Source organism: Chiloscyllium plagiosum, unplaced genomic scaffold (assembly GCF_037043375.1).
Source record: "Chiloscyllium plagiosum isolate Xiang-an unplaced genomic scaffold, Cpla_swu_hap1 HiC_scaffold_18, whole genome shotgun sequence".
NCBI classification, from domain to species: Eukaryota; Metazoa; Chordata; class Chondrichthyes; order Orectolobiformes; family Hemiscylliidae; genus Chiloscyllium; species Chiloscyllium plagiosum.
In genome coordinates this window covers 56,290,667-56,303,689 of record NW_028270156.1, presented here as the reverse complement: position 1 = coordinate 56,303,689, position 13,023 = coordinate 56,290,667, and the positions used below count along the sequence as shown (strand labels likewise).

The window sequence follows — 13,023 nt, the reverse complement described above, 5'->3', positions numbered from 1 at the left end:
TTTAATTTATTAGTTCTATCTTATTAGTTTATTAGTTCTGCCCTGACTGTTTGACTTGATTCTGTTCTCAACTGTACCAGTGTCAGATTGATCTCTTTCCTCACTATTTCCCTGGGGCCCAACCCCCTGTCCCCGTCCCCCCCCCAACCTTACTAGTTTAAATCCTCCTGAGCAGTTCTAGCAAAGTTCCCTGCTTTGTATATTAGTTCCCTTCCAATTTAGGTGCAATCCGTTCCTTCTTGTACAGGTCATTTCTACCCCAAAAGAGATTCCAATGATCCAAAAAATGTGAATCCTTCTCCCATACACAAGCTCCTCAGCCATGCATTCATCTGCTCTCTCCTCCTATTCCTGCCCTCACTAGCTCGTAGCACTGGGAGTAATCCAGATATTACTACCCTTGAAGACCTTTTTAAATTTCTGCCTAACCCTCTGTAATCTCCCTTCAGAATCTCAACCTTTTGCCTTCCTATCATTGGTTCCAATGTGGACAATGACCTCTTGCTTGCCCCTCTCCCCCGTGAGAATATTCTGCACCCTCTCAGAGACATCCTTGATCCTGGCACCAGGGAAGCAACACACCATTCTGCTTTTTCTCTGCTGGCCACAGAAACGTCTGTCTGAACCTCGGACTACAGAATCCCGTAACACAATTGATCTCTTGGAAGCTGACATACTCCTCGTTGCATTAGAGCCAGTCTCAGTACCAGAAACTTGGCTGTTCATGCTACGTTCCCCTGAGAATCCATCATCCCCTACATTTTCCAAAACAGCATAACTGTTTGAAATGGGTTTATCCACAAAAGACTCCTGCCCTAGGTGCCTACCTCTCTTACCTTTCCGGGAGTTAACCCATCTATGTGACTATATCTGAGTCTTCTCTCCTTTCCTATAACTGCCATGCATCACTTACTGTTGCTGTTGCAAATTCCTCATCACTTCTAACTGTCTCTCCAACCAATCCATTCGATCTGATAAGATTTGCATCGAATAGCATTTACAGCAGATATAATCTGCAGTAACCCTTAAACTCTCTTTAAACTCCCACATCTGACAAGAAGTACATATCACTGTACTAAAGGCCATATTTGCTCCTTCACAATCTACAGACCCAGAAAATAACACCGTCTTATTCCTCTACAAAACACTGCCCCAGGTTAAATGAATAGTTATGGCTTATATTTTAAGTTTAATCAAGAGACATATTTCCAAAAACATATAATCAAGAAAGAACCCACTCTACTCACTACTGCAGCCTTTCTATTGGACACACTTAAAACAACGATTAACTTATCTGATTCTGTTTTGTGAACTTTGCCCAAACATGTTCCTCCAAGATTAGTTGTGAAATTCAGTTTGTTAATTTTCCCAGACGCACTCCGATGTCCAGCGATGCATGAATTCAAAACAGCAAAGGCAGTAACTGTGCAGGTTCTTTCTCTCTCTCTTTCTCTCTCCTGCACAGTCCTTCAAGTCCACACCGACCCACTGAAGAGTAACTCAACCATACCCATTCCCCTACCCTATTGTCCTATGTTTATCCCTGATGAATGCACCTAATCTACACATCCCTGAAGACTATGGGCAATTTATCATGGTCAATTCAGCTGACCGACACATGTTTGGATTGTGGGATGAAACCCACGCAGATATGGGGAGAATGTGCAAACTCCATACAGACAGTTGCCTGAGATGGGTATCAAACGCAGGTCCCTGGCGCTGTGAGGCAGCAGTGCTAACCACTGAGCCACCGTGCTGCCCTGTGGTCTCAGCCTAACCAGCTTTTCTTTATAACTCAAACCTTCCATATCCGATGACGTCCTGGTACAGAGGAACCTCAATTATCTGGCATTCGATTATCCAAATTTTGATTATCTGAACAAAGTATTCCCCACCCTCACCCCCCCCCCCCTCCCCACCCCCACTCCCACCCATGATGTTCAGATAATTAAGTTTCCTCTGTAAATCTCTTCTGAACCCTCTCCAGCTTAATAATATCCTTCCTATAACTGGACAACCAGAACTGGACACAGTATTTCAGAAGAGGCCTCACTAATGTCCTGTACCATTTGAACATGTCTTCCCAACACCTATACTCGATGGATTGAGCAATGAATGCAAATGTGCCAAATGCCTTTTTAATCAACCTATCTCTTTGTGATGCAAACTTCAAATAATTATATACCTGCACCTCTAGGTCCCTATTCTACAACACTACCCAAGGTATTACCATTAATTGTATTTCCTCAATCTTATTGTCAAGTGCCCGGTTGCTTCTTTTGTACATGGCCAGCAGTCAGCGAGTAGTGCTACCTTTCCTAATTTTCCACTGCAATTGAACTTTTCATGAGTAGTTATTTTAGAAGAATGAGAGGAAGTCTAATTGAAGTGTATAAGATGTGAAAAGGGATTGACAAATAGGATGTAGAGAGGATATTTCCTCTTGTGTGACAATCTAGAACAAGGAGTCAGAGCTTTTGGATAAGGGGTAGTAAATTTAAAACAGAGATGAGGTGAAGTTGCTTCTCTCAAAGGATTGTGGATCTGTGGAATTCACTATCCCAGAGTGCAGTGGAAGCTGGGAAATTGAATACATTTAAAGTGGAGGTAGACAGATTTTTAATTACTAATGAGTTGAAGGGTGACAGGGAATATGCAGGAAAATGAAGTTGAGGCTGAGCTGAGATCAGCCATGGTTGTATTTAATGGTGGAACAGACTTGAGTAAGCCTACTCCTGCCTAATCTTTCTCCTACTTCGTATGTTCCTATGTATTGCAGTAACTGCTTGTATATCTACGCATACATCTTGCATTTTCTGAACCATAATATTTGTATGTTTCAGGCTAAAGTTGACTTTGTCTTAGTGACAAACAAATCATATACTGGCATTGACAGACATGAAATGGAAAGGCTGTGTTATCTGAAAAAGTTGAAAGACATAGGCTTCAATATAATGGTGAGTAGAATAAAGTCAAAGTAGAATCTAAATTAAAATTAAAGCTTGGAACACCAATAAAATGAAAATAAGATGTAACCTTTTTAACATCCACAATAGTTTACTAAATGGTAATTCACTTGATATGCTCAGAATAGAATTGGTAACTCAGGCAGTGACCATCTTGAACAAGAAAACTCACTGTTCTTTCAATAGTTTCACCATCCCTATGTCATCCTGCCATCAACATTTTGGATGTCATCACTGACCAGAAGCTTAACTGGGTCAGAAAAATAAACTTCACGGCCACAGGAGCATTTCAAGGGCTATTCTGCAATTAGTGGCACACCATTTTTTACTCAGAATATATTTGAATACTCAATACTTATCTGAATAGTATAGTCAGTAGCAATAACGGTCAAATAATAGTCAATACCATCCAGAATAAGGCAATCCGTTTCTTTGATGCTGCCACTGGACTAAAAGTTAATCTCCTCCACTTCAGATTTACTATAGTTACAATGCATATAATCTACAGAATACAGTGAAACAACATTTAAAAATTGCTTTGACACCATCCTGCAATACTGTGACATTTAGCAAGTGGTGAAGATTAAGAATAAGAAATACCATTTCTTCTAAGTACTCCTCCACATCACAAAACAATGAGGCCTGGATAAATGTTCCTATTCTTTCATCATCACTCGGGCAAAAACATGTAATTTTCTACCTAAGACCACTGTCTGAATACCATTACCTCAAGAAGAACTGTAAAGAGGGCGTATCACAACGTCTCAGGGCAGATGTGCTTAAATAGCAAATTGGCTTGCAAGCATTGCCCAAAACTCAAAGAATAAAGTGAAAAAGTGTGATGGGTGGGAGGTTTGTTCTAATATTATTCTATTATCTGAAATGTCTTTTTTAGGAAAAGTGAAGTACTTCAAAAATCATGGTATGTTTTAGGTAGAGTCAATATGGTTTATGAAAGGGAAATGGTGTCTGAAAAATTTATTAAAATTTCTGAGAATGCAACTAACAGGATGATAAGTGGAATCCAATTGGTGTAGTATACTTGGATTTCTGGAAGGCAATCAACAAAGTACCATATAAAAAGAGTTTACCTGGCTCGGGTAGGCCTGGAGCTCTTTCCCTAATAGCATTGTGGAGGTATCTGGACGGCAGCAGTTCAAGAAGATAAGTGACCACTATTTCCTCAAGGGAAACTAGGATAATAATAAATGCTTGCCTAGCCAATGATGCTTACATCCCATGAATTGAATAAAAATAACTCAGGATAAGGTGGATGTCCTTTTACATCCACTGGCTAGTGAAGCTAACTTACCAACATTCATCTTGTTGTGCCTTCTTAAAATTTTGTGAGTTTCAGTGTGGTCACAAAAAAACCCAAAGAACTGTGGATGTTGGAAATCAGAAACAAAATCAGAAATTGCTGGAAAAACTCAGCAAGTCTGGCAATTGCAGTGGAGAGAAAGCAGAGTTAGTAGTCCAGATCCAGTCACCCTTCTTCAGAAAAATGAGGTCACCTTTCATTCTTTGAAACACCAGGAAATCCTATGCAGACCCAATCTCCTCAATCCATTATTTTAAGACCATCCCACCAACCCGGGGATTAACCCGGTGAACCTCCTTTGTACTGCCTCTGTGCCAAATATATCTCGTAGAATCATACAGCATGAAAACAGTACCTTTGGTCTAAACCCCTTCAAGCCGACCAGTTATCTTGCACTGATGTAGTCCTATTTGCTTGTGTTTAGCCAACTCCCTCTAAGCATTTTCCATCCATATGCCTTTTAAATATTGTAATAGTACCAGCCTCTACCACTCCCTCTGGGTGCTCATTCCATAAATGCACCACCCTCTGAAAAAGTTGCCCCTAAGGTCCCTTTTAAATCTTTCACCCTCACCTTAAGTGTACCCCCTGTAGTTTTGGACTCCCCTAATCTGAGAAAAAAAACCTTGGCTATTCACCTTATCTATGCCCTTCATGATTTTATAAATCTCTAATAATGTCACCCCTCAGCTTCTGATGCCCAGCCTATTTGGCCTCTCCCTGTAGCTCGGCCTGCACAGTCACAGCAAAATTCTCGTAAGTCTTTTCTGCACCCTTTCAAGTTTAATAACATCCTTCCTATACCAGGGAGACCAGAATTGAATGCAGTATTCTAAAAGTGGCCTCACCAATGTCCTGTACAACTGCAACATAAACTCCTGACTCCTATACTTAATGCACTGACCAATGAAGGCAAGCGTGCTAAATGCCTTCTTCACTATCATGTCTACCTGTGACTCCACTTTCAAGGAACTGTGCACTTGCACCCTTAGGTCTCTTTGTTTAGCAACATTACCTTGGGGCTCTACCATTAGTCGTGTAAGTCCTGCCCTTGTTTGACTTTCCAAAATTTAATAATGCACATTTTTCTAAATTAAACTCCATCTGCCACTCCTTGGCCCATTGGCCTATTTGATCAAGATCCTGTTGTACTCTTTAGAAAACCTTCTTCACTGTGCACTATACTACCTATTTTGGTGTCATCTGCAAACTTACTAACCATGCCTCCTTTATTCACATACAAATCATTTACAGTATACAGGTAACCACCACTATCTGGAAGTAGAGAGTTCCTATGAAACCTTTCATAAGCTGAAATGGCATAAAGCAAAGAAGCATTAATTTATAGCGGAAAAATTTTGCCTTTTATAGTAAAAGTGAAAATCCTCTTCGGATTCATGAAAACAGGTACTAATGTAGGTCTTTCATAAAAGCAAAGTGGTGTAAAATGAACTTTCAAAAAGCAGGGGATATCTGTACAAATTATGAAAAGCAGTGGACCCAACATCAATCCTTGTGGCACACTGCAGGTCACAGGCTTCCAGTCAGAATAACAATCCTTTACCACCATCCTCTACCTCCTACCCTCAACCCAATTTTGTATCCAATGGGCTAGTTCTCCCTGGATTGTCTACAACTCTGCCTTCATTAATCTTCTTTGTTACTTCTTCAAAAATCTCTATCTTTTTTGTCACCTCTTCAAAAATCTCTGAGATAAAGGTATTAAAAATGTACATAATTGTCCAGAGGATTTCTCAGTGAGTATTTAAGCAACTGCAGTAAAACATCTTTACTCCTCTGCTCAAATACCCTTATTATGAAAGCCACCATATCATTTGCCTTCCTAATTGATCGCTGTATCTACATGCTGAATCTTAGTGACTCACGATCAAGGACAGCAGGTCCCTTTGTTCATCCCTATTTCCTAACCTCTCACAATTTAAGAAATATTCTGGATTTTTATTTTTTCTAACACAGTGAAGAACTTCATAGTTGTTAACATTATGTTCCATATGCCATATTCTAACTCATCACTCGAATCCTCACCGCATCCGTTTTACATTGTACATTTCCACACAAATGGGAACATAAGAAATTTGGAAATATTGCAATTGGTCCCTGCACCCAAATCCTTTCTGTAGATTATAAACAGCTGTGGACCTAACACTGATTCTTGCAGTTCCCCTCCAGTAATAGTCTGGCATCCTGAGAAGGATCCATTTATTTCTACTGTCATGATTCCTGTAGAAGTGGTTTGCTGCAAATCCAGTTCCATTATTCTGAATCTTTACAAATATGATGTGTGACCAGTTTAATCTCTAAGATTATGACTCCCTATCTAAAATAAAATAAAAAGCTTGCACCAGATTTAATCAATGAACAAGAAAAAAACGTATTAATTTTGACAATCTTATCCTTTAACATGTGGCAAAAACATTATTTATTACAAATCAAACATAAACTACACCCCTTTTAAATCTAAACATATGTTTATTCATGCATATCATGACAGACAGATAGATGGATAAAACAGTCTTTTTAGAAATAGAGTGTGTAGAAAATATGGATAAAAAATGTACAAAATCAAAGAACACGGCAAAAGGGGATTTAGGAACATTGGAATTAGGAGTGGGAGTATGCAGTTCAGCTCTTAGATTCTGGATTAGAATGGTGCTGGAAAAGCACAGCAGTTTAGACAGCATCCAAGGAGCAGGAAAATCGATGTTTCGAGCAAAACCCCTTCATCAGGAATACAGGCAGAGTGCCTGAAAGGTTGAAGAGATATAAATGAGAGGAGGGTGGGGGTGGGGAGAAAGTAGCAGAGTACAATAGGTGAATGGGGGTGGGGATGAAGGTGATAGGTTGGGGAGGAGGGTGGGGGAAGGTAGCAAAGTGTACAATGGGTGGATGGGGGTGGGGATGAAGGTGATAGGTCAGAGAGGAGGGTGGAGTGGATAGGTGGAAAGGAAGATAGGCAGGTAGGATAAGTCATGGGGACAGTGCTGAACTGGAAGGTTGGAGCTAGGGTGAGGTGGGGGGAGGGGAAATGAGGAAAGTGGTGAAGTCCACATTGATGCCCTGGGGTTGAAGTGTTCCGAGGTGGAAGATGAGGCATTCTTCCTCCAGGCGTCGGATGGTGAGGGAGCGGCGGTGAAGGAGGCCCAGGGCCTCCATGTCCTTGGCAGAGTGGGAGGGGGAGTTGAAATGTTGGGTCACAGGGCGGTGTGGTTGATTAGTGCGGGTGTCCCAGAGATGTTCCCTAAAGCGCTCTGCTAGGAGGCGTCCAGTCTCCCCAATGTAGAGGAGACAGCATGGGAGCAACGGATACAATAAATGACATTGGTGGATGTGCAGGTAAAACTTTGATGGATGTTGAAAGCTCCTTTAGGGCCTTGGATGGAGGTGAGGGAGGAGATGTGGGCATAGGTTTTGCAATTCCTGCGGTGGCAGGGGAAGGTGCCAGGATTGGACGATGGGTTGTTGGGGGGGTGTGGACCTGACCAGGCAGTCACGGAGGGAACGGTCTTTGCGGAAGGTGGAAAGGGGTGGGGAGGGAAATATATCCCTGGTGGTGGGGTCCGTTTGGAGGTGGTGGAAATGTGGGCGGATGATTTGGTTTATGCGAAGGTTGGTAGGGTGGAAGGTGAGCACCAGGGGGGTTCTGTCCTTGTTACATTTGGAGGGGTGGGGTCTGAGGGCAGAGGTGCGGGATGTGGACGAGATGCGTTGGAGGGCATCTTTAACCACGTGGGAAGGGAAATTGCGGTCTCGATAGAAGGAGGCCATCTGGTGTGTTCTGTGGTGGAACTGGTCCTCCTCGAAGCAGATACAGTGGAGGCGGAGGATTTGGGAATACGGGATGGAATGTTTGCAGGAGGTAGGGTGGGAAGAAGTGTAATCCAGGTAGCTGTGGGAGTCGGTGGGTTTGTAAAAAATGTCGGTGTCAAGTTGGTTGTCATTAATGGAGATGGAGAGGTCCAGGAAGGGGAGGGAGGTGTCAGAGATAGTGCAGGTGAATTTAAGAGGAGAAAGTGAGGTCTGCAGATGCTGGAGATCAAAGTTGAAACTTTATTGCTGGAACAGCACAGCAGGTCAGGCAGCATCCAGGGAACAGGAGATTCGACGTTTCGGGCACAGGCCCTTCTTCTGAAGAAGGGCCTGTGCCCGAAACGTCGAATCTCCTGTTCCCTGGATGCTGCCTGACCTGCTGTGCTGTTCCAGCAATAAAGTTTCAACAGGTGAATTTAAGGTCAGGGTGGAATGTGTTGGTGAAGTTGATGAATTGCTCAACCTCCTCGCGGGAGCACGAGGTGGCGCCAATGCAGTTATCAATGTAGCGGAGGTAGAGGTGGGGAGTGGTGCCGGTGTAATTACGGAAGATAGACTGTTCTACATAGCCAATAAAGAGACAGGCATAGCTGGGGCCCATACGGGTGCCCATGGCTACCCCTTTGGTCTGGAGGAAGTGGGAGGATTCGAAGGAGAAATTGTTAAGGGTGAGGACCAGTTCAGCCAAACAAATGAGAGTGTCGGTGGTAGGGTACTGTTGGGGATGTCGGGAGAGGAAGAAACGGAGGGCTTGGAGGCCCTGGTCATGGCAGATGGAGGTGTAGAGGGATTGGATATCCATGGTGAAGATGAGGCGTTGGGGGCCGGGGAAACGGAAGTCTTGAAGGAAGTGGAGGGCATGGGTGGTATCTCGAACGTATGTGGGGAGTTCCTGGACTAGGGAGGATAGGACAGTGTCGAGATAGGTAGAGATGAGTTCAGTGGGGCAGGAGCATGCTGAGACAATGGGTTGGCCAGGGTGGTCAGGCTTGTGGATCTTGGGAAGGAGGTAGAACCGGGCAGTTCGGGGTTCCCGGACTATGAGGTTGGAAGCTGTGGGTGGGAAATCTCCTGAGGTGATAAGGTTCTGTATGATCTGGGAGATGATGGTTTGGTGATGGGGGGGTTGGGATCATGGTCGAGGGGGCAGTAGGAGGTGTCCTCGAGTTGGCGTCTGGCTTCAGTGGTGTAGAGGTCAGTGCGCCAGACTACCACTGCACCCCCTTTATCTGCTGGCTTGATGGTGAGGTCGGGATTGGAGCCGAGGGAGTGGAGGGCAGCGCGTTATGAGGGTGAGAGGTTGGAGTGGGGGAGAGGGGTTGAAGCGGTTAATGTCCCGGCGGCAGTTGGAAATGAAGAGGTCGAGGGTGGGTAATAGTTGAAACTTTATTGCTGGAACAGCACAGCAGGTCAGGCAGCATCCAGGGAACAGGAGATTCGACGTTTCGGGCACAGGCCCTTCTTCAGGAATCTGAAGAAGGGCCTGTGCCCGAAACGTCGAATCTCCTGTTCCCTGGATGCTGCCTGACCTGCTGTGCTGTTCCAGCAATAAAGTTTCAACTTTGATCTCCAGCATCTGCAGACCTCACTTTCTCCTCGAGGGTGGGTAATAGGCCAGCATGGTGTGTCCAGGTGGATGCAGTGTGTTGGAGGCGGGCGAAGAGGTCCTTGGACGGTGGGCGGGAGTCCTGATTGTGGAAGTAAGCTTGGTGGTGGAGGCAGCAGAAGACGTGTTCAACGTCACGGCGTGTATTAAATTCATTGATGCGTGGGCGGGGATGAAGGTGAGTCCATTGCTGAGGACTCAGTGAGGGGGAGGTCTGGAGGGATGGTGAAAACTCGGCAAGGCTGGGAGCTGGGATCTGGTGTGGGTATGGAGCTGGGAGTAGGGGCGGAGCCTGTAACTGGAGTGGGTGTGGTGGTGGCGGGAGTGGGGGTGGAGTCCTGAGCAGGGGTGGTGTTCCCCTCAGGGTTCTGGGGGGCGGGATTGGTGACAGTGAGATCTGTGGGGGCATGTCTGCAGAATGCAGGTGAGTAGCGTTGGTGGGGATAGAAGTGGTGGCAAACACGGCAGTGGAGGGGGGGGCGGACGTCACTGAGCGTGTGACATCAGCGATAATGTGAGGGGCGGAAGTGATGTCATGTGTGTTGAATGAGGAATCTTAAATGGCTGATTTTATCCTGGTCTCAACTTCACTTTCATATCTGTTCTCCATAGCCCTTTATCCTGCATTTCCTCAAAAACATACCTATTTCTTTCTTGAATTTGTTGATTGAGTCTACCTCCACTGTACTCTGGGCAGTGAGTTCTACTGATTCACAACCCTCTGAGAGAAGTAGTTTCTCCTCATCTAAGTTTTGAACCTACTTCCTCTCACTCAATATCCATGACTTCTTGTTCAAGACTTTCCCAGAAGTGGGAACATCTGTTCAACATCCACCCTATCAATCCCTTTATCATTTTATGTACATCAATCAGCTCCCCCGTTATTCTTCTGAACTCCAGCAAGTATAAGCCCAAGCTATTCAACTGCTCCTCAAATGAAAGCCCTTTCATCCCTGAAATCAATCTGGTGAACCTCCTCTGAATTTCCTCCAATTCCACCACATCCTTCCAATTTCTCTTCCTCTCAGGAACATTCTTTAATTGAGAGGTATTTAGTATTTCCCTCCCATTTGCCACTGTTCTTCAATTGTCCTGACCTTTAATATTTTTGCTCAGTCCACTCGGGCCAACTCCTTCTTTCGGCCTGTATATTTACCTTTGCCCAATACTAAAACTTGCCTAAGTGTCTCCATCTTCACTTTTTCAGTCCAAATTTGGAACTCTAGCATGTTTGGTCACTCCTTCCAAAAGGAACATTAACTACAAGACCATTTATCAATCCTTACTCATTACATAATACCAAATCTAAAACAGCCAGTTCTTTCGTTGGCTCCATGATTCATTGCTTTAAGAAACAATACTTCATACATTCTATGAATCCTTCTTCGAGGCTACACTTGTAAATTGATTAATCCAGTCAATACACATGTTCAAATCACTGATAATAACCATTGTGCCCTTCTCACAAGCCCTCACTATTTCCTGGTTTATACTATATCCTACTTTGGAAGTACTGTAAATTACTCTTTTCAAAGGGTTTCTTCTCTTGCTTTTTATTTCACCCAGATTGATTCAACATTTTGGTCCTTAGCACCAATATCATTTTTTAACACAGCCTCGATGTCATTCTTAACCAATAAAGCAACTTCAGCTACTGCTCCTTCTTGTCTATCATTTCAGAATACTAAGTACTCTTAAACAATTAACTCTTAGTCCTAGTCTTCCTGTAACCACATTTCAGTAATCTTCACTAGGTTATCTCCATTTGTCTGTATTTGTTTTGTCAACTTTATTCTGAAATGACATGGCTTTCCTACAAATGTTTTTCTGCAATGGTATCATTTTTTGATCATGTTGTTGATTGTGATAATCCTCAATACAGTAGCAGATAAGTTGGGCTTAGGTTTTAGCTTGAATGAGATGTTTGCTCTTGAAAAATCTTGTAGTGTTAACTCTTTCATAAGAGCTAGAGCAAAAGATCCGGCTTGCTTAAAGGCATTTTGGAGGTCATGGAGGTCCCTCAGGTCCATGATAAACTGAACTGAAGCAAATCCATTATCTGTGGCTGAGTGGTGACTTTATTTCAAACATACCTGGTGCCAGTACACATATCAAACTTCTTCAAAAAGGTTCAGGTCTCTGTGTAATCAATACATGTCCCCACATAATAAAAGCAAATTACTGCGGATGCTGGAATCTGAAACCAAAAGAGAAAATGCTGGAAAATCTCAGCAGGTTTGGCAGCATCTGTAAGGAGAGAAAAGAGCTGACATTTCGAGTCTAACTGACTCTTTGTCAAGGCTTTGACAAAGGGTCAGTTAGACTTGAAACGTCAGCTCTTTTCTCTCCTTACAGATGCTGCCAGACCTGCTGAGATTTTCCAGCATTTTCTCTTTTGGTTTCACATGTCCCCACATTTCCACTTTCCTTTAAATTATATATATAAGAACAGCTGGTTCATTCTCTGAAACAAATCAGTCCAAGCCAAATAAAATATCTGTAGTCCTGACAGTATTTACTGGCTTCTATCTATTAACCAATTCTCAATTCATAGAAATGTGTTTCCCCCAAAACCATGTGCTCTAATTTTATTTGTTAACCTCCTGTGTGGGTCCTAATCAAAAGAAAACTCTGAAAATGCAAATACACCGCATTCACTGGTACACCTATTAATACTACATTCAATATCCTAAAAAAAGACTCAAACCAAGTTTGACAAACATAATTTCTCATTCATAAATTCATATTGACCCTGCCAAATGTTACCATTCTTTTCCAAATATCTATTTATCACATTCTTTATCATAAGTTTTAAAATTTTCTTTATTACTAGTGCAAAACAAACAGACTTGTTGTTCTCCATTCTGTCTCATCTTCCCTTCCTATCTTATTAGGGTAATTTTCATTATTTCACAGGATTCTCACAAAAATAAGCTGCAAAAGCTCTTATAATCAGTTACAGAGGAACGTCAATTATCTGAAGGACATGGGCGGGGAGTATTTCGTTTGGTTAATCGAATTCCGGATAACCGAATGCCGGATAACGTAGCTTAGCCAAGCATCGGGACCTTGCGATCTTGCTGGGTAATCCGATATTCGGGTAATTGAATGTCGGATAATTGAGGTCCTTCTGTAGATGGTTATTCTTCAAGACAGAATTTGAAAGTAACATGTACGTGAGCATGTTATTCAGTTTAGTGCCTCACGTCTCTGGCCCTTCCTGACCATCTCACCTGATGGTTGGGCTCGGACCTCCTCCAGCCATTAGTCTTGTTGTTAGCATAGAGTTCCACCACATTGCC

At 43.1% G+C, this 13,023-nt stretch overlaps 1 protein-coding gene across 1 annotated transcript in view; it reads left to right on the top strand.

The window, feature by feature from the left end:
• Nucleotides 1-13,023, top strand: part of ano9b (anoctamin 9b) — a 208,235-nt gene that overhangs the window by 33,510 nt on the left and 161,702 nt on the right. The window contains exon 3 of the mRNA XM_087996676.1: nucleotides 2,844-2,957. Within this exon, the coding sequence (XP_087852802.1) occupies nucleotides 2,904-2,957 (54 nt within the window). The 5' untranslated portion in view covers nucleotides 2,844-2,903. The remainder of the gene's footprint in view (nucleotides 1-2,843; nucleotides 2,958-13,023) is intronic.